Below are 22,661 nucleotides of genomic sequence, written 5' to 3' on the forward strand. Positions count from 1 at the left end.
AGTCTCCTGACGTCTGTGTCTGTCTCAAATCTCTCCCCTCTTCGGTTCACACCTGACCTTGCAGCAGGTCCAGGATTCTGGGACACGGGTGTGATCCCCTCCATCTAACACCCCTCAGAGACCTCTCCCTGCCTGAAGACAGCACTTACATGTCCTTGTGTTGCCTTTGAAAGCCCTCTTTTGTAGATGGACTCACCTTTGTCATCTTATCACCCCTCAGTCGCCCCCACACTTCACAAAGAAAACACCAAGCACCGCTGCATATCTGGGTCTTTCCTCACATCGTTCCTGCAGACTGGGGTGGCCTACAGACCACTCTTTGTCCACGAAAACGCTCCTCTTCCCCTAAGAGCCATTTCACACGCTGCCCCTGCCATGAAGCCTTCTCAGAGCCTTGCTGCTTCGCCTTCTTCTCTACACTCCCAGCACACTTGATGTGAGTGCTCATCTCCTCTGTCAATGCCATCTGTGCTGACATCTGGGCTCCCCCGCGAAATGAGCCCCTTAGGGCGCTGTGGGGCTCTAGCTACTCTTGTTTGTCCCCGTGTTCCCCACATGGCCTAGCACAGTGCCTGACAGGGAGAGCTCCATAATCCTCAGACGGAATGTGCACTGCCTGGGGGGAGGAGGCCCGGGGTCATTCAGGGTCCCTCACACCTCAGCACTCAGACCATCATACTCTTCAACCAGGCTCAGGATGGCCCCTTGACCAGCCCATCAACCGTGTTGCTAAGGAAGTTCAACACTTTTTCCCTTTAGTTCTGGCCTCTAGAAAAAAATTAAAAAACATATTACCTTCCACAGGAAGTATGAAACTACTCTGTTGTCTGTCCATAAGTGAACTGTTGGTTGAAGCTAGAAAAGGTTGAGAGAAAAGTACATGAAACCAATTTTAGGGACTTAAATGGAGTGCAAGGCACTGTTTATCCACATCTTACATACAACATGACAGAAAATTAGTTAACTGTAACCTAATTCCACAAAAAGCTTTACAAAGAAGAAATTAGAAGTTATCCCATCATTATGTGTAAAAAATAAACCAAATCTCCACTGACAACTCCAAATTCTCCCTCAATGAAATAAATTTTCCATTTTATTTTTACCATAAATGGTAACTCTTTCCTTCTTTCCCTCTTGCCTTCCTTCCTTCACATCATTCCTTCTTTCCTTCCTTTACATCCTTTCCTTCTTTCCTTCCTTTTTTCTTGCCTTAAGTGAAGTGTGACAAGTATTGAGGGCAACTAATAGGACTGATAAGAATAAGAAATAAGAAATAGGAATAAGAAAACTGCAATGAGCGCCCCCCCCCCCCCCCCCCCCCATCCCCAGCTAAGGGAACTGTCTGGGGATTAAGGCCACCATGACAGACAAAGTTAGTTCAGTATATGAGGGATTTCTCTCATGGGCATTTTGGCCTCTACAGCCCTGAGAACTCCTCCTATTTTAAAGATACAGACTGTTGTCTATGGAAAGTTCAAAGAATTTAGTCGTGATTGATACCTTTAAAGGGTTTTCTTGTATCCTTTGGATTTTACTTCATATGCCCTGTAGAAATTGTTACTTTTAGTGATAAAGTACATAATGTTCATGCTACAAACTGTTATCTTTTTACCATTTCACCGGCTTCTCATTTTAGCCATCTCATGTGGGAATATTAGCAAGTTAGTTCTTAGCAGATATAACTAAATCCATGTCTGGATCGTATGGGATTCTCTTAGAAGAGCCTGGTCTTGCATTAAGTGATGTTTTCGTAACTGATTTGAGAGAAGTTTTCAAGCATTGTGTTGAATGATCTCCCAGTAGGCTGGAGTGTGAAAGAGACCTCTGCTGGGGCTCCTGGGTGGCTCAGTCAGTTGAGCATCTGACTCTCCATTTCAGCTCAGGTCGTGATCTCACAGTTCATGAGTTTGAGCCCCACAGCTGGCTCTGCACTGACAGTGTGGAGGCTGCTTGGCATTCTCTTTCTCCCTCGCTCTCTGTCCCTCCTTGCATCTCTCTCTCTGCCTCTTTCTCTCAAAATAAATAAAAAACTTAAAGTAAATTTAAAAAAAAACAAGAAAAAAAAGACCTTCTGGTTAATAAAGGTATTCCAGTGAGTGGAGGTGCATGGAGAAATCTGCCTCTAGAATCAGATACCAAACCCTCCTACAATTGAGCAAAATATTACTCCTTCCAAAGAATGCCCTGAGAAGAAATACCAGTTAATTACCCCTGAAGCTTCTCATACCAAAGATAAAACCCACAAGTTCTAAGGTACTCTTAAGTGTGCAAAATAATTATTTTCAGAAGAGGGAAAAAATACTTGTTTTCACAAATATTCCTGATTATTTTTATGATGTTGGAAATACTTTTTAAGTTTCATTAGTTGTTGATGTATGAATCCTTTAGTTTTATTATCTCGACTGGCAGCTAGTTGCCCAAGAAGGCTGATTTCATATCAAGTATCACATCTTCACTGAAAATAGAAACCATTCTTACGCAGTCTTCCTTGAAGCTCTGTATACATCAAAGTAGCAAAATAAATGTGTAAAACTTCTGATCAGTGAATAGTCCTGTGATTTCTTTGTTTAATTTCTTTATCTGAAACCAAATTTTTCCTGGAAGTTCAGAAAGGTTATAGTTTTCAGGGCACCCGGTGGCTCAATTGGTTAAGTGTCCAACTTCGGCTCAGGTCATGATCTCACAGTTCATGAATTGGAGCCCCACATCAGGCTCTGTGCTGACAGCTCAGAGCCTGGAACTTGCTTCTGATGATGCGTCTGCCTCTCTCTCTGCCCCTCCCCCTCCTCATGCTCTGTCTCTCTATCTCTCAAAAATAAATATACATTAAAAAAAGATTATAAATTCACATTGTTAATGTCAGAGGTCCAATTTAACTCTTTCACAATGTGGTGTGTGTGTGTGTGTGTATGTGTGTGTGTGTGTGTGAAGAGAGAGAAATGTGAATTGTGTTCTTTTAAATATATCTATAGTACAAAAGTAACTTAATTACTCATTATGTTAGTCCCTTCTGGCTGCCTTAACATATAATAACCAACATGGTCACATAATACAATAGAAATGTTCCCCCTTATATTTCTGGAAGCCAGAAGTCTGATTCAAGGGGTCAGCAGAGCTGTGTTTCTTCCAACAGCTCTAGGGAAGAATCCTTTCTTGTTTCTTCCAGCTTTCGGGGGCTGCTAGCAATCCTTGGTGTTTGTTGGCTTGTAGATGTATCATTTCAGTCTCTGCCTCCTTCTTCACACTGCCTTCTTCCTATGTCTTTTCTCTTCCCTTCTGAGGACTCTTGTCATGGCTTTAGGGCCCAACTCTCATCCAGGGTGATCTCATCTCAAGAGCTTTAGCTTAGTAACATCTTCAAAGACCCTTTTTCCAAATACAGCCGTACTCACAGGTGCTAACTGGATATTTCTTTGGGGGAAGAGGGATGCCATTCAAGCTATCATTTTGGGGAGGAGGCACCATCTATGCATTGTCCCCAACCCTTAGATTTATAGTTTATAAAATTATTTTTCTTATTTTACTCTGTAGTTGACCTGAAACTGAATTTTTCTAGAGAGTGAGTAATTGAATTAAATTAGAAAGTATATTTATAAGTCCAGGAATGCATTTTGGAAAGGCTGGAATTATTTTTCGATGAAGTAATATATATAAAAAAATAAAATTTTAAAGTAAAAATAGAAACTAACTGTAATAGTTAGTCCCAAAGGCGACTTTGGGAGACAGTAGACCTGGGTGAGGAACACAGAAAATAAATTACTAATATCTGCTAAGACCTAATTTTTTAAATCCATGTTTGAAACATAATAACTTATGTTTTAAAAATTAAATGAAAAAATTTTTGGTATGCCATTGGTCCGCTTAGGGATCACATTCTTGACTAATAAAGCATATTCTGTATTAAAGAAGCACAGAAATAATTTTAGAATGAAAAATTTAGGAGCACTCTTAAATAATAAAATAAATATTTATTTAGACAATTTTAGACAATACAGTCTATAAATACCTATAAGACAATTCAAGATCCTAAAACATGAAAATTTTGCCAGCATCAAGCTCATGTCTGGTAGAATTGTCATTAAAGGATGACCATTACCTGCACTGTCATTGTCCTTGCTCATTTTTGGCCTTAATCCATTGTTTGGTGTAACCAGAGTTCTCATTTCTTCATTTATGCATTCTGAAAAGACAAGATGGGGTGATCAGCGGAATACACATTAGTATTTCTGACTTCTACCTAAAATCACACTTTTTTTTCACGTTCTTCAGGCCATGTTTGGATTGCAGTTACCAATAAAAACATAAATTATGACAGGCAAGCAAGTCTCAGAATGATTTGCTCCAGGATGAATTTTTGACCTGAACTTCCTACCTGTTTGGCATACCCCTACTTTAGATCCAGAGTGTCTGCACCCTCCTGTCTTTACATTCAAATCAAAGTATTTTTTTTAATTTTGTTTAATGTTTATTTTACTTTCTGAGAGAGACAGGGAGGGAACAGGGGAGGGGCAGAGAGAGAGGGAGACACAAAATCCGAAGCAGGCTCCAGGCTCCGAGCTGTCAGCACAGAGCCTGATGTGGGGCTCGAACTCATGAACCATGAGATCATGATCTGAGCCGAAGTCAGATGTTCAACCGACTCAGCCACCCAGGCACCCTTCCTTGATTTTTTTTGAAAGTTTTGCATTACTAGTGTCTTCACACTTGAAGAAGCTATCACCTTCCCCAGTCTTTACTGACTGGCTTCTTCAGAAAAAGATAGCCACCTGTCAACCAAGCTAGAGATTCTGGGATGTGTCTCAGCCCTTTCCTAAGAAAGCACCTTCTCCATTCCCCAGGCTCATTCTTGAGGTGGAAGTCTTAGGATTCTGTATCTTCTCTCCATACCACAAAACTAGACAGAATTCTGAAGCCCTCCTATTTATTTACAAGAGAGAAGTGGCCTGAAGTGTTTGGGGGTATGGGCCTCCTTCCAATCCAGCAGAATCAAGTGACTGTTGATATCCATGCACACTATTTACAGAGGTTCCCATCATCTGTGGGAAAGTATGGTGCAGGCCACAGAGAGGGTGATAGGATTCTGTAATGCCAAGACAAGTTGATAGCACTTAGTAGTCAGGGACAATATAGATAATCATAAACAGTATCAAGGCCATAATGACAACCAAGAGGCTCTGACCTGAAGAATTTGTGGCAAAAGCTAAATAAATCTTAATGTTCTTAGGGGTAAAATAAAAGGGAAGCCAAAGACGGTATGGTTTGGCCTATATGACCAGATGAAGGATAAATGAGTGTCTTACATCAGTGTTGCCTCCTAAAACAAAAAAATAGAGTTGTTTAAATAACAAACACTTTATCTCACAGTTCTAGAAGGTGGAAGTCTAAGATAAAGCACTAGCAGGCATGGTGTCCAGTGAAAACCCACTTCCTGACTTGTAGATAGCTGTCTTCTCACTGTATTCACACACGTAGTGGCAGAGAGAGAGAAAAAGAAAAAGCAGGCTCTCTTGGGTCTCTTCTTATAAAGGTACTAATCTGAGAACTCCATCCTCATGACAAAGTTACTTCCCAAAGCCTCCGTCTCCAAATGGCATCCCATTGGAGATTGGGTTTTGACATAGGAGTTTTGGAGGACACATTCAGTCCATAGCGGTGAGTAAAGACTCAGGTTATTTGCCATAATGGAAAATCATGGTACTTCACCAGGTTTTTGTATTCAAACCAGTTTTCAGACTCAAAGCCACACAATTATGAGCTCACATTTCAAAATTACAAAACGCAGGAAGACTCAAGAAACCATAAAGTCAGATAATATTATTTTCATTAGCTGCCATCTGTTATTCCTAGAGAGAATAAGATTCAGAATCTCATATATTAGAATTATGAAACATAGGGTATAAAAATAAATGTGTTGAGGATGTTTAAAGAAATAAAAAGAAAATTAAAAAAAAAACAAGAAATATGTGCTTCCCCTATACCTGACTCCCCAGAAAGTAAGTAGGCAGATTAGGAGAATACAACAGAATTCAATTTACTCATTGATTCTCTACTTACCTGATTCTCTTACTCAACCTGGAAAACTATAGTGAAAAACACAAATGTACAGAATACAAAAAAGGGAGAATATCAGAAAGTCCTAAATGACATCTTCTTCCAATATAAGACAGTTTTGTCATGTTAAAAATCTATTCTTTAGTGTAGTCACTTTCATGCATTATCTTAGCTAGATCTCTTGGATAACTTACTGAAGCTTCAACATTAGCATTTGCTTCTTCAGCTTGCACTTTTTTTTTTTTAATAATTTATTGTCAAGTTAGCTCATATACTGTGTAGTCTTCTTGGCTTCAGGAGTAGATTCCAGTGATTCATCACTTACATACAACACCCATTGCTCATCCCAACAAATGCCCTCCTCAGTGCCCATCACCCATTTTCCCCACCCCCCCAACCCCCAATCCCCATCAACTCTCAGTTTGTTCTCTATATTTCAGAGTCTCTTATGTTTTGCCTCCCTCTCTGTTTGTAACTTATTTTGTCTTCCCTTCCCCTGTGGTCTTCTGTTAAGTTTTTCAAATTCCACATATGAGTGAAAACATATATTTCTCTTTTTCTGACTGACTTACTTCACTCAGCATAATACCTTCCAGTTCCATGCGTGTTGCCGCCGCAAATGGCATGATTTCATTCGTTTTCATTGCGAAGTAGTATTCCATTGAATATATAAACCACATCTTCTTTATCTATTCATCAGTTGATGGACATTTGGGCTCTTTCCATAATTTGACTATTGTTCATAGTGCTGCTATAAACATTGGGGTACACGGGCCCCTACAAATCAGCACTTCTGTAACCTTTGGATAAATTTCTAGTAGTGCTATTACTAGGTCATAGGATAATTCTATTTTTAATTACTGAGGAAAATTTCTCCACACTGTTGTCCAGGGTGTCTGCTCCAATTTTAATTCCCATCAACATTGCAAAAGGGTTCCCCTTTCTCCACATCCTCACCAACATCCATTGTTTCCTCAGTTACTAATTTTAGTCACTCCTACTGGTGTGAGGTGGTATCTCAATGTGGTTTTGATTTGTATTTCCCTAGTGATAAGTGATGTTGAGCATCTTTTCATGTGTCTGTTGGTCATCTGGATGTCTTCTTTGGAAAAGTATCTATTCATGTCTTCTGCCTGTTTCTTTAAGAGATTATTTGTTTTTTAGGTGTGGAGTTTGATAAGTTCTTTATAGATTTTGGATCCTAACCCTTTATCCGATATGTCATTTGCAAATATCTTCTCCCATTCTGTTGGTTGCCTTTTAGTTTTGTTGATTGCTTACTTTGGTGTGCAGAAGTATTTTTATTTTGATAAGGTCCCAGTAGTTCATTTTTGCTTTTATTTCCTTTGCCTTCAGAGACACGTCAAGTAAGAAATTGCTGTGGCCGAGGTCAAAGAGGTTTTTGCCTGCTTTCTCCTCTAGGATTTCGATGGCTCCCTGTCTTACATTTAGGTCTTTCATCCATTTTGAGTTTATTTTTGTGTATGGTGTAAGAAAGTGGTCCAGTTTCATTCTTCTGCATGTTGCTGTCCAGTTTTCCCAATGCCATTTGCTAAAGAGACTTTTTTTCCATTGGATACTCTTTTCTGCTTTGTCAAAGATTAGTTTGTCATACATTTGTGGGTCTATTTCTGGGTTCTCTATTCTATTCCACTGGACTATGTGTCTGTTTTTGTGCCAATACCATACTGTTTTGATGATTACAGCTTTGGGGTACAGGCTAAAGTCCAGGCCTGTAATGTCTCCAGCTTTGGTTTTCTTTTTCAATATTACTTTCACTATTCAGGGTTGGTTATAGTTCCAAATAAAATTTAGGATTGTTTTTTATAGCTCTGTGAAGAATGCTGGTGCTATTTTAATTGAGATTGCATTGAATGTGTAGACTGCATTGGGTAGTATCAACATTTTAATAATATTTGTTCTTCCAATCAATGAGTATGGAAGATTTTTCCATTTCTTTGTGTCTTCTTCAGTTTTGTTCATAAGCTTTCTATAGTTTTCAGCATACAGATAATTTACCTTTTAGGCTAGATTTATTTCTATGTATTTTATAGTTCCTGGTGCAGCTGTAAATGGGATCGATTCCTTGATACCTTTTTCTGTTGCTTTATTATTGGTGTATAGAAATGCAACTGATGTCTGTGCACTGATTTTATATCCTGTGACTGCTGATATCATGTATCAGTTCTAGCAGTTTCTTGATAGAGTCTTTCAGGTTTTTCATGTAGACTATCATATTATCTGCAAAAGTGAAGGTTTGACTTCTTCTTTGCCAATTTGGATGATTTTTATTTCATTTTGTTGTCTGGTTGCTGAGGCTAGGACTTCCAACACTATGTTAAACAACATTGGTGAGAGTGGACATTTCTGTTGTGTTCCTGATCTCAGGGGGAGAGCTCTTAGTTTTTCCCCATTGAGGCTGATATTACCTGTGGGGCTTTCATATATGGGTTTTATGATGTTAAGGTATGTTCCTTCTCTCCTGACTCTCTTGAGGGCTTTTATAAAGAAAGGATGCTGTATTTTGTCAAATGCTTTTTCTGCATCTATTGACAGGATCATATGGTTCTTATCCTTTCTTCTATTAATATGATGTATCACGTTGATTGATTTGTGAATAATGAACCAGCCCTGCAGCCCAGGAATGAATCCCACTTGATCATGATGAATAATTCTTTTAATATACTGTTGAACTCAACTTCCTAGTGTCTTGTTGAGAATTTTTGCATTCCTGTTCATCAGGGATATTGGCATGTGATTCTCCTTTTTAGTGGAGTCTTTGTCTGATTTGGAAATCAAGGTAATGCTGGCTTCATAAAATCAGTCTGGAATCTTTCCTTCCATTTATATTTTTTGGAACAGCTTGAGAAGAATAAATATTAACTCTGCTTTAAATGGCTTCTATAATTCCCCTGGGAAGCCATCTGACCCAGGACTCTTATTTGTTGGGAGAGTTTTGATAACTGATTCAACTTTTTCTGGTTATGGGTCTGTTCAAATTTTCTATTTCTTCCTGTTCGAGTTTTGGTAGTGTGTGGGCCCATTTCTTTCAGATTTTGCAGTTTGTTCTCATATAACTTTTCATAGTATTCACTAATAATTTTTTTTATTTCTGTGGTTTTGGTTTTGATCTCTCCTCTTTCGTTTGAGATTTTATCTATTTGGGTTTTCTCTCTCTCTCTCTCTCTCTCACTTTGAGAAGTCTGGCTAGGGGTTTATCAATTTTATTCTTTCAAAAAACCAGCTCTTAGATTCATTGAACTTTCTACTGTATTTTTGGATTCTATATTGTTTATTTCTGCTCTAATCTTTATCATTTCTCTTCTTCTGCTGGTTTTGAGCTTTCTTTGCTGCAGTATTTCTAGTTCCTTTAGGTGTGAGGATAGGTTCTGTATTTGAAACCTTTCTTGCTTCTTGAGATAGACCTGGATTGCAATGTATTTTCCTCTTAGGACTGCATTTGCTGCATCCCAAAGGGTTTGGACTGTTGTGTTTTCATTTTCATTTGCTTCCATATATTTTTAAATTCCTTCTTTAATTTCTTGGTTGACCCATTCATTCTTTAGTAGAATGTTGTTTACCCTCCATGTGTTTGGAGGCTTTCCATTTTTTTTCTTTTAGATGATTTCAAGTTTCATAGCGTTGTGATCTGAATATATGCATGGTATGATATAAATCCTTTTATATTTGTTAAGGGCTGTTTTGTGACCCAATATGTGATCTATTTTGGAGAATGTTCCATGTGCACTCTGGATGCACATGGATGCACTCTGGATGAAAAATTCTGAATATATCTGTTATGTCCATCTGGTCCAATGTTTCCTTCAGAGCCATTGTTTCCTTACTCATTTTCTGCCTAGATGATCTCTCTATTGTTGTAAGTGGAGTGTTAAAGTCCCCTACAATCACATTATTGTTATCTATACATTTATTATGTTTGTGATTAACTGATTTATATATTGCATTCTTCCATGTTTGGGAATGAACATTTATAATTGTTAGCTCTGCTTGATGGATAGGATCCCATAATTATGATATAATGCCCTTCTTCATCTCTTGGTACAGTCTGTTTTAAAATCTAGTTTGTCTGATATAAATATGGCTACTCTGGCTTTCTCTTGACACCCAGTAGCATGATAAATGGTTCTCCAACCCCTCACTTTCAATCTGCAGGTGCCCACAGGTCTAAAATGAGTTTGTTGTAGGAAGAATATAAATGGGCCTTGTTTTTTATCCATTCTGAAACCCTTTGTCTTTTGATTGGGGCATTTAATCCATTTACATTCGGAGTGATTATTGAAAGATATGGATTTAGTCTCATTGTGTTATATTGAGGACTCATGCTTGTGGTTATGTCCCTGGTCCTTTGTAGTCTTTGTTGCTTTCCACTCACAGAGTCCTCCGTATAATCTCCTGCAAGGCTGATTTTGTGGTCATAAACTCCTTCAGTTTTTATTTGTCTGGGAAAGACTATCTATCCGTCTATTCCGAATGACAGCCTTGCTGGATAAAGGATTCTTGGCTGCATATTTTTCCTATGTAGCATATTGAACATTTCCTGCCACTCCCTTCTGGCCTGCCAAGTTTCAGTGCATAAATTCAGTGCATAAATTCAGTGCAGTTATTACCCTTTTGTATCTACCCTTGTAGGTTAAGGCCCATTTGTCCCTAGATGCTTTCAGAACTCTCTCTTTATCTTTCTATTTTGCCAGTTTTACTATGGTATGTCATGATGTTGACGTGTTTGGGTTGATTTTGAACGGAGTTATCTGTGACTCCTAGAGTTGGATGTTTGCATCCTTCCCCAGATTAGGGAAGTTCTCAGCCATAATTTGTTCAAATAAACCTTCTTCCCCTCTCTCTGTCTTCTTCTTCTGGAATTCTTATGCAACAGATATTGTTTCATCTCATTAAATCACTTAGGTCTCTAATTCTCCCCTCGTAATCAAGTAACGTCCTTTCTCTCCTTTTCTCAGATTCATTTTTTTCCATAATTTTATCTTCCATTTCACCTATTCTCTCCTCTGCTTCTCCCATCCTTGCTATCACTCTATCTAGTTTATTTTGCATCTCATTTACAACGTTTCTTAATTCATCATAACTATTTCTCAGTCCCTGATCTCTGCAGCAATAGATTCTCTGGTGTCTTCTATGCTTTTTTCAAGCCCAGCTCTTAGTCTTATGACTATTATTCTAAATTATTGTTTGGATATATTGTTTATATCTGTTTTGAGCAATTCTCTGGCTGTCATTTCTTCCTGGAATTTCCTTTGAGGAGATTTCTTCCATTTCATCACTTTGGCTGGTTTCTGCCTTTTACATGCTTTTATAGTTTGTTATGTGTCCTACATCTGCAAGCAGTACTATATTAGAAAGAGGCCATACACTGTCCCAAATCTGACACTTCAGGAAGTGTTTTTGGAGTGTGTTGTGTGTACTCTGTTATTGCATATTTGCTTGCTTTATCTCACTGCTCATAGTAGTGGATTAGACCTTCCACCAGATGTGCTTTGATTTGTTCATTGAAGTAACCCTGGGAAAAAGGAAAAATGGGGGGGGGAAGCCTTATCCCATACAAAGAGAGAAATGAGGTGGGAGGCAGATAAAAGACCAGGCAGAGAATCAAACTTAAGGTTTAATAAGGCTTAATCCAGAGAGAAAGAGAGAGGAAAATAACGAAGGAGATACAGAATAAGTATAAAAAGAATAGAGTGAAAATGCCTGACTAAACAAACAACCAGAACAAAGAAAGGGAAACATAGTAAGTATAGTATATAGTACAGTATAGTAAGTAGAGTATAGTAAATATATATATACATATACATATATATATATACATATACATATATATATACATATACATATGCATATACATATATACATATACATATACATATACATATACATATAGTAAGAATAGACCAAAAATCAAATCAGGAACTATGAGCCTGATCCCAAAGGAAAGAGGAAAAGAAAAAAGGGGGGGGGCATAGAAGGAGAAAGAAGGGAAAAGAGAAGTAAAGAAAAGAGAAAAAAATAATAGAAAAAAAAACAACTTTTAAAAGCCAGACTAACATAAAAAACCACGGGACAGTTGTCTGTTGGTGCCTGGGACCGGTGGCTGTGCTGGTCTGGAGGACAGTCCCTCTGGTTCACTCAGTGTCAGTTCCATCCCAGTAGATAAGCAGTTACCAGGCATGGAGGGGTGGGATTTGATGTAGACAGATCCCACCTCCACTTAGGCCCACTGTCCTGTTCCTTGATGCCCCACCCAGTTGGTGTTGGAGAGAAAATGGTGACACCCCAATCTCTCCTCCCCAGACAGGTGTCTCGAACCATACTGTTCAGGCACCTCTCACAGAGCGGCACTGGTGGCCTGTTCTGCTTCACAATCTCCTGGGCCTCCTAAGCATTCCTCTGGGATCCAAAATCCAAGGTTGTAAAGCATCCTGCACCACATGGACCCAGACCTGCCGATAAAAGGCCTTTGGCTGGCATCTGAAGGGGTGGCAATAAGCCCTCTTCCCACAGTACTCCAAGGAAGGGGAGTCTTCTCTCCCAGTGCACCCCCAAGATAGTCACCAAGCCCGGGGCTGGCTCCCCCCCGCAGCAGGTGCATGCACACAGCAGGCTTCAGTCCAGAGAAAGTCGTGCAACCATGAAAACCCCAATAGTTACTCCTAAGGCTGTTTGCAAACTAGAAACTGGCTCTCTCTGTATTTTTTGTTCCTCATCCATGGTCCGGAGAGGTTTTTCCCTTGTCTAAATACAATCCCACAGTTCTATAGCGTCTCTTCACTTCCTTTTGTCTCTGCATAGAAGGGCTCTCCTCCCCTCCATGCCTACACTGACAGTTTAACTCTCCCAATTTGCAAATACATACCTCTGTCACACCAAGCTGTCTCTTTCCACCTGTGAATATCCTTCTGCCACTCCACAGATTGATTTCCTGGGTATTCCAAGTGTTCTGACCTCAATACTGCTGTGTTTGAGGGAGGAGGGAAATTCTGATCCCCCTACTTTTCCTCCATCTTGACTCCTCCCCCTCACTTTGCATTTTTACTATGAAGACAGTTTCTTTCCTTAAACCTCATGAACCAACCTCTGCTAGCTTCCAACTTTTCTTTCACAGCTTCCTCACCTCCTTCAGCCTCCATAGAATCAAGGAGCGTTAGGGCCTTGCTCTGCACTAGGCTTTGACTTCAGGAAATGTTGTAGCTGTGTTGGTCTTCTTTCCAGATCACTGAAACTTTCTCCTTATCAGCAATAAGGCTGTTTCACTTCCTTATCATTAGTGTGTTCACTAGAGTAGCACTTTCGTTTCCTTCAGGAACTTTTCCTTCACATTCATAACCTGGCTAACTGGGGGTACAAGAGGCCTAGCTTTGACCTGTTTCAGCTTTCAACATGCCTTCCTCGCTAAGCTTATGAATCATTTCTAGGTTTTGATTTCAAGTGAGAAATATGCAACTCCTCCTTTCACTTGAGTACTTAGCAGCCACTGGGAGGTGATTAATTGGCTTAAATTCAATATTGTGTCTCAGGAAAAAGGGAGGTCTGAAGAGAGGGAGATGGAGATGGGGAAATAGCCAACACACACACACACACACACGTTCCACTTACATTCACCATCTCATGCGGTGACATAGTGACACCGCAAAACAATTGCGTAGTAACATCAGAGATCGCTGATCACAGATCACCACAACAAATATAATGTAATCACAAAGCTTCAAATATTTCAAGAATTACCACAATGCGACACAGAGACGCAAAGTGAGCAGATGCTGATAGAGTTACTCGATGCACACTTGCCACAAACCTTCAATTAGTAGAAACCACAATATATGCAAAGTACAATAAAGTGACACACAATGAAACAAGATATGCTTGTATACCTAGTAAGAGCTTCAAAATACAGGAGGCAAAATTGACAAAATTAAATCAAAAACACTATAACAGAAATGAGGAAGGCCTTGATGACCTTATTAATAGGCTGGATATAGCTGAAGAAAGATTATCTAAGCTAGAGAATATATCAATAGAAACCTCCAAAACTGAAAAACAAAGAAAACAAACACTTAAAAAAAAAACAGAACAGAGTATCAAAGGACTGTGGGACAACTCCCAAAATGTGTAAAACACGTGTAATGGAAAAATCAGAAGAGGAGGATGAGAGAAAAGAACAGAGGAAATTTTTGAAACAATGACTGAGAATTTCCCCAAGTTCACTCCATACCAAACCAAAGATCTAGGAAACTTGGAGAGCACCAAGCAAGAAAAATGCCAAAGAAAAAACCCTAGACCTGGCATATCATATGAAAACTATAGAAAAATCAAAGATAAAAATTTCTGAAAAATGCCAGAGAAATAAAACACCTTATAGAGAAACAAAGATGAGAATTATATACAACTTCTCCTAAGAAGCCATGCAAGGGAAAAAAAGAACGAAGTAAAATATTTAAAATGTTAATAGAATAACAACCCACCACCCTAGAACTATGTATCCTACAAAGTTACCCTTCACTTTGTGAAGGATACATAAAGACTTTCTCAAACAAACAAAAATTGAGGGAAATTGTTTTCAAGGGAACTGCCTTGTAAGAAATGTTAAAAGTTCTTCAGGGAGAAGGAAATATGAAAGTCAGAAAATAACAACTTTACTCAGAATTGCCAACTCTTGGAAGCAACCAAGATGCCCTTCAGTAGGTAAATGGCTGAATAAATGGGGATGCATGCAGACAACGGAATATTGTTCAGTGCTAAAAAGAATGACCTATAGAGCCATGAAAAGACAAAGAGGAAACTGAAATACCTATTACTAAGTGAAAAAAAGCCTATGAAAAGGCTACATACCATATAATTCCAACTATAAAATATTCAGAAAAAGGCAGAAACTGTGGAGACTCTAAAAAGATGAGCAGTTGCCATGGTTTAGAGGGGAGGGAGGATAAATACACAGAACACAGAGGACTTTTAGGGCAGTGAAACTACTCTGTATGATACTATAGTAATGGATACAGGCCATTGTACTTTTGTTCAAACTTACAGAATGCCCAAGACTGAGAATGAACCCTATGTAAACTATGGCCTTGGGGAGATGATTATGTGTCAGGGTAGGTTCATCCCTTGTAACAAATGTAACACTCTGGAGGGGATGTTGATAATGAAATAGAAGCTGTGCCTGGGTGGGGTTAGGAGGTGAGGTATATGGGAAATCTCTGCCCCTTCCTCTTAATTTTGCTGTAAACTTAAAACTGCACTGAAAAAAATTAAGTCTTAAAACACAAAAAGCAAAACAAAACAAAACAAAACAAAACCTTTTTATACTAAGTGGATATTTAATTTTATCAAATACATATTGCAATCTTACGGTTTTCCCCTTCAAATATGTAATGGAGTCAATTACATAAACAGGTTTAATTACTCTTTTCAATTACATCTTTTTGTTGCCATGTGTTTCCTGCCACATCTAAATATTTCTCTAGTGCTTTCATGAGTCAAATCTGCTATTCACTGTCTTCTGAGTTCTTCTCAAATTTTTCTACCTTCTTCTACCTTTCTACCTTCTTCCCAATTTCTTTCAACTTTTTATGGCCCTTGTTTCCCATCTTTCTTTCTCTTAAGAACTGGTTCTCCTCTCCCTTTACCAGACATATATGGAAATGTGGAAGCCAGTGTTGCTCAGAATGTTTTAGAATTTATTTGGGATGATTATAAGGAAAGACAGGATGGATTCAAGGTTTTGTTTCCACCTGCCTAAGTCTGCTCTAATTTTAGCTCCTCCACTCATTCGTTCTACTGTTCATGCTTTGGGATAACATTCCATTTGTTCTGGTGTGAGGTTGAAATCAGAGACTTTGAATAGATAATCATTACTATATTCTTATGTTCTCTGATCCTTGTTTTCTGAAACAAATTTTCCCCATATACTTTTTGCCTCTATTTTAAAATTTAAAAACCCCAAGTAGAAATTTAGGGTTTCTTTCTTAGCCTGTGAGCTAAAATATTAGAAATATCAAAGGAAAAACAATAGTCACACATCAATATACATAAGGTCCAAGATATAAGAATTCCAAGAGACAAGAAAAATATAAACCAAAATACTGGAGGAAACACTACCTTTTTCCTTGTCACACAAGTTCAGTTTCACTCCATTCCAGGGCCCCCTTATTACCCTGGACTCAGCCAGACAACTAGTCAGTGCACTATTGACAAGAAAATCAGAAGGTTTGCTGGATAATAAACAAATTTATCACTGCTGCTAGGACAAATTATAAAACATTTTATGAATGGATCAAGGGCCTCCTTGTCACCACTGAAAATATCTTTACTTTTTTCTGAAAAATCATACTTACCAGACACTATAACATTGATGGAGATCAGTACCCTCAAAGCTGACATTCTCTCCAGAGTATGTCTTTGGAGCGGTTAGCCACGGACTAGCCACGGATGGGAAATGTCGCTGAGTTTTGTTCAGTGATAAAGAAAAAAAAAGCCAATACCTACAATTCATTGGTTCTCCCACAGTACTGAAGTGACGCAATAAATTATATAGCAATTCATTTAGAAAGTAGCATTTTGGGAAACATAAATTACTCAGGGTAAAATGCACAAATCTTTAGTGGATAGCTTCATGAATTTTTACATGTGTATGCACCCAGATAGTCACCTCCAAAACCAAGGTAAGACCATTTCCACTCTTCAAGAAGTTTCCTTCCTGCTCCTTCTCTGTTGATATCCCTTCCCCAGAAAGAAACACTCCTCTGACTTCTATCACCATTTTGCCAGTTTTTGAACTCCATATAAATGAAATTCTTTACATAGTTCAGTTTTGTAACACTGTGAAGAGGTTTTTTGGTTTGATCATGCCATAATTTATTCATCCATTTTGTTGTGTACTTGGATTTTCCATTTCAGGAATAACATAAATAAAGCTTCTATGAACATTTGTGTTTTGTACATATCTTTTGGTTTACTTAGGCATTTAATATCTTGGGTATATACCAAAATATTAAAATTGATGGCCATAGGATAGACATAATGTGTGGCTTTAATAAAGACTTTCTTTTATGAGTTGAATTCTATCAAAATTCATATGTTGAAATTCTAACCCTTAGTTCCTCAGATGTGACCTTATTTTGATCAGGGTCATTGCAGATGTAATTAGTTATGATGAGACCGCACTGGAATAGGTTGGGCTGTAGTCCAATAACTGGTGTCATATAAAAAGAGGGAAATGGGACACAGATACACACACAGGGAGAATGCCATGTAGAGATAAAGGCAGAGATCAAGGCACACCCCCCACAAGCTGATGAACTCCCAAGATTTCCAGCACACCACCAGAAGCTAGGAGAGAAGCAAGGAATAGATTATTTTTTCTTGCTTTATAGTTTCAAGATTCTTTTGATGGTAGGACACAACACAAAGACATTTTAATAAATGAGAAGCATATCTGTTTGTTACTTATCTTTCAAAAAATGAGAAAGCTGCCATGGAGGGCCACATAGGCCTTGCCCTAACACACAGGCTAAAACCAAGTTGAAATTGTAGAATGAAGTGGATATATGGCAGGTGGGATCAGGTTAGGTTTGAAGGGCTCCAAGACAGGCTAACTTGAATAATTTCCCAGGCTCATGGGCATAGTTGTCTATGAGCTTGTTCCTAGTTGTCTGATACTTGGCCCTGGGGCCTGGAATGTGAAAGCCTGGATAAGAAAAGTAGTGGGGTATGGATTTAATCAGGTGCTCAAGAGGGGAACTGACCATCCTCTAGACAAAACCTCAAAAATGGACCAGGACAGGATTTTTGAAAATTAAGAACTATAATAAAATTGACTCATTGATCTTCACATCAGTTTTCAGTTTGTTCACTTGGGGTATTTGAATACATAAGTTGCCCTAAACAGAATACAAACCATTCTATTAGGAGAGGAAAACAAGTATAGTCCTTGTAGGCCAGTACATAGCCAAGGTCACCATTATATGGCATTAGCCTTGATAACAGATCTGGAATTTTCAGAATCTCTAACAATACCCTGGTTGAGTTGTAAATTATGTTAAAATCATGAGTTGTACATGTTCATTCATTCATTCATTCATTCATTTATAATATAATTTATTGTTAAATTGGCTTACAAAAACACCCAGTGCTCATCCCAACAAGTGCCCTCCTCAATGACCATCACCCATTTTCTTTCTCCCCCACCCCTCCCCCCATCCACCCTCAATTTGTTCTCTGTATTTAAGAGTCTCTTGTGGTTTGCCTCCCTCCCTCTCAGTTTGTAACTATTTTTTCCCCTTCTCCTCCCCCATGGTCTTCTGTTAAGTTTCTTAAGATCCACATATGAGTGAAAACATATGATATCTGTCCTTCCCTGACTGACTTATTTCACTCAGCATAATACCTTCCAGTTCCATCCACGTTGCTGCAAATGGCATGATTTCATTCCTTCTCATTGCCAAGTAGTATTCCATTGTATATATAAACCACATCGTCTTTATCCATTTATCGGTTGATGATGTTTAGGCTTTTTCTATAATTTGGCTATTGTTGAAAGTGCTGCTATAAACATTGGGGTACATGTGCCCCTATGCATTAGCACTCCTGTATCCCTTAGATAAATTCCTAGTAGTACGATTGCTGGGTCGCAGGGTAGTTCTATTTTTAATTGTTTGAGGAACCTGCTCACTGTTTTCTAGAGGAACTGCACCAGTTTGCATTCCCACCAACAGTGCAAGAGTGTTCCCATTTCTTCACATCCTTGCCAGCATCTGTAATTTCTTGATTTGTTCGTTGTAGCCACTCTAACTCAGTTACTAATTTTAGCCACTCCTATTGATGTGAGGTGGTATCTCAGTGTGGTTTTGATTTGTATTTCCCTGATGAGTGACGTTGAGCATCTTTTCACGTGTCTGTTGGCCATCTGGATGTATTCTTTGGAAAAGTATGTATTCATATCTTCTGCCCATTTCTTCACTGGATTATTCATTTTTCGGGTGTTGAGTTTGGTAAGTTCTTTATAGATTTTGGATACTAACCCTTTATCTGATATGTCATTTGCAAATATCTTTTCCCATTTCATCAGTTGCTTTTTAGTTTTGTTGATTGTTTCCTTTGCAGGGTAGAAGCTTTTAATCTTGATGAGGTCCCAATTGTTCATTTTTGCTTTTAGTTCCCTTGCCTTTGTAGATGTATTGAGCAAGAAATTGCAGCAGCTGAGGTCAAAGTCGTTGTTGCCTGCCTTCTCCTCTAAGGTTTTTATGGTTTCCTGTCTCACATTTAGGTTTTTCATCCATTTTGAGTTTACTTTTGTGTATGGTGTAAGAAAGTGGTCCAGTTTCAATCTTCTGCATGTTGCTGTCCAGTTCTCCTAGCAGCTTTGCTAAAGAGACTGTCTTTTTTCCATTGGATGCTCTTTCCTGCTTTGTCAAAGATTAGTTGGCCATACATTTGTGGGTCCAATTCTGGGTTCTCTATTGTATTCGATTGGTCTTTGTGTCTGTTTTGTGCCAGTACCATACTGTCTTGATGATTACAGCTTTGTAATAGAGGCTAAAGTCTGGGATTGTGATGCCTTCTGCTTTGGTTTTCTTCTTGAATATTACTTTGGCTATTTGGGGTCTTTTGTGTGTCCATACAAATTTTAGGATTATTTGTTCAATTACATTGAATATGTAGATTGCTTTGGGTAATATTGATACTTTAACAATATTTATTCTTCCAATCCATGAGCATGGAATGTTTTTCCATTTTTTGTGTCTTCTTCAATTTCATTCATAAGCTTTCTATAATTTTCAACATACAGATCTTTACATCTTTTGTTAGGTTTATTCCTAGGTATTGTATGATACTTGGTGCAATTGTAAATGGGATCAGTTTCTTTAATTATCTTTCTATTGCTTCATTATTGTTGTATAAAAAAGCAACAGATGTGTGTACACTGATTTTGTACCCAGTTCTAGCAGTCTTTTGATGAAGTCTTTTGGGTTTTCATGTAGAGTATCATGTCGTCTGCAAAAAGTGAAAGTTTGACTTTTTCCTTGCCAATTTTGATGCCTTTTATTTCATTTTGTTTTCTGATTGCTAATGCTAGGACTTCCAACACTATGTTAAACAATAGTGGTGAGAGTGGAGTTTTCCCCACTGAGGATGATATTAGCTGTGGGCTTTTCATATATGGCTTTTATGATGTTAAGGTATGTTCCTTCTATCCCGATTTTTTGAGAGTTTTTATTAAGAAAGGATGCTGTATTTTGTCAAATGTTTTTTCTGCATCTATTAAAAGGATCATATGGTTCTTCCTTTCTTTTATTAATGTGATGTATTACATTGATTTTTTTGTGAATATTGAACAAGCCCTGCAGCCCAGGAATGAATCCCACTTGATCATGGTGAATAATTCTTTTTATATGCTGTTGAATACGATTTGCTAGTATCTTGTTGAGAATTTTTGCATCCAGGTCCATCAGAGATATTGGCCTGTAATTCTCTTTTAGTGGGGTCTCTGTCTGGTTTTGGAATCAAGGTAATGCTGGCTTCATTGAATGGGTCCGGAAGTTTTCCTTCCGTTTCTATTTTTTGGAACAGCTTGAGAAGGATAGGTATTACTTCTGCTTTAAATGTCTGGTAGATTTCCCTAAGGAAGCTATCTGTCCCAGGACTCTTATTTGTTGGGAGATTTTTGATAACTGATTCAATTTCTTCACTAGTTATGGCTCTGTTCAAATTTTCCATTTCTTCCCATTTGAGTTTTGGTAGTGTGTGGGTGTCTAGGAATTTTTTCATTTCTTTCAGGTTATCCAGTTTGTTGGCATATATTTTTTCATAGTATTCTCTGATAATTGCTTGTATTTCTGAGGGATTGGTTGTGATAAATACATTTTCATTCGTGATTTTATCTATTTGGGTCCTCGTTCTTCTCTTTGTGAGAAGTCTGGCTAGAGGTTTATCAATTTTTTTTTCAAAAAACCAACTTTTCTTTTCATTTATCTGTTCTACTGTTTTTTTTAATTCTATATTGTTTATTTCTGCTCTAATCTTTATTATTTCTCTTCTTCTGCTGGCTTTGGGGTTTCTTTGTTGTTCTGCTTCTAGTTCCTTTAGGAACTAGTTCCTTTAGGTGTGCTGTTAGGTTTTGGATTTGGGATTTTCTCGTTTCTTGAGATAGACCTGGATTGCAATTTTCCTCTTAGGACTGCCTTCATTGCATCCCAAAGGTTTTGGATTGTTTTGTTTCATTTTCATTTGTTTCCATATATTTTTTAATTTCTTCTTTAATTGCCTGGTTGACACATTAGTTCTTTAGTAAGATGTTCTTTAACCATGCATTTGGAGGTTTTCCAAACTTTTTCCTGTGGTTGAATTCAAGTTTTATAGCATTGTAATCTGAAAGTGTGAATGGTATGATCTCAATTCTTTCATATTTATTGAGGGCTGTTTTGTGACCCAGTATGTAATCTATCGTGGAGAATGTTCCATGTGCACTTGAAAAGAATGTATATTCTGCTGCTTTAGAATGAAAAGTTCTAAATATATCTGTCAAGTCCATCTGGTCCAGTGTATCATTCAGGGCCATTGTTTCTTTATTGATTTGTTGTCTAGATGATCTATCCATTGTTGTAAGTGGAGTATTAAAGTCCCCTGCAATTACCACATTCTTACCAATAAGATTCCTTATGTTTGTGATTAATTGTTTTATATATTTTGGTGCTTCTGAATTTGGTGCGTAGACATGAACATTTATAATTGTTAGATCTTCTTGATGGATAGACTCCATAATTATGATATAATGTCCTTCTTCATCTCTTGCTACAGACTTTAGTTTAAAATCTAGTTTGTCTGATATAAGCATGGCTACTCCAGCTTTCTTTTGACTTCCAGTAGCATGATAGATAGTTCTCCATCCCCTCACTTTCAGTCTGAAGGTGTCCTCAGGTCTAAAATGAGTCTCTTGTAGACAGCAAATAGATTGGTCTTATTTTTTTTTTATCCATTGTGATATCCTACGTCTTTTGATTGGAGCATTTAGTCCATTTACATTCAGTGTTAGTATTGAAAGATATGGGTTTAGAGTCATTATGTTATCTGTAGGTGTCATGCTTGTAGTGATGTCTCTGGTATTTTGTGGTTCTTGCAACATTTCACTCACAGAGTCCCCCTTAGGATCTCTTATAGGGCTGGTTTAGTGGTGGTGAATTCCTTCAGTTTTTGTTTGGGAAAACCTTTATCTCTCCTTCTATTCTGAATGACAAGTTTGCTGGATAAAGGATTCTCGGCTGCATATTTTTTCTGTTCATCACATTGAAATTTCATGCCACTCCTTTCTGGCCTGCCAAGTTTCAGTAGATAGGTCTGTTACTACCCTTATGTGTCTACCCTTGTAGGTTAAGTCCCATTTATACCTAGATGCTTTCAGAATTCTCTCTTTATCTTTGTATTTTGCCAGTTTTGCTGTGGTATGTCATGTAGAAGATGGATTCAAGTTATCTCTGAAGGGAGTTCTCTGTGCCTCCTGGATCTCAATGTCTGTTTCCTTCCCCAGATCAGGCAAGCTCTCAGCTCTGATTTGTTCAAGTACAGCTTTGGCCCCTTTCTCTGTCTCTTCT

The 22,661-nt window shown here is 38.1% G+C and overlaps 1 protein-coding gene across 1 annotated transcript in view; it reads right to left on the minus strand.

Annotated features, from left to right (window-relative positions):
* Nucleotides 1–277: 277 nt before the first annotated feature.
* LOC125921569 (cell surface glycoprotein CD200 receptor 1-like) overlaps nucleotides 278–22,661 on the minus strand; it is a 36,431-nt gene continuing 14,047 nt past the window's right edge. Inside the window, 3 exon segments of the mRNA XM_049629173.1 lie at nucleotides 278–414; nucleotides 796–855; nucleotides 4,097–4,180. Coding sequence (XP_049485130.1) covers nucleotides 278–414; nucleotides 796–855; nucleotides 4,097–4,180 — 281 coding nt within the window.

This window comes from Panthera uncia, chromosome C2 (genome assembly GCF_023721935.1).
Source record: "Panthera uncia isolate 11264 chromosome C2, Puncia_PCG_1.0, whole genome shotgun sequence".
In the NCBI taxonomy this organism is placed as follows: Eukaryota; Metazoa; Chordata; class Mammalia; order Carnivora; family Felidae; genus Panthera; species Panthera uncia.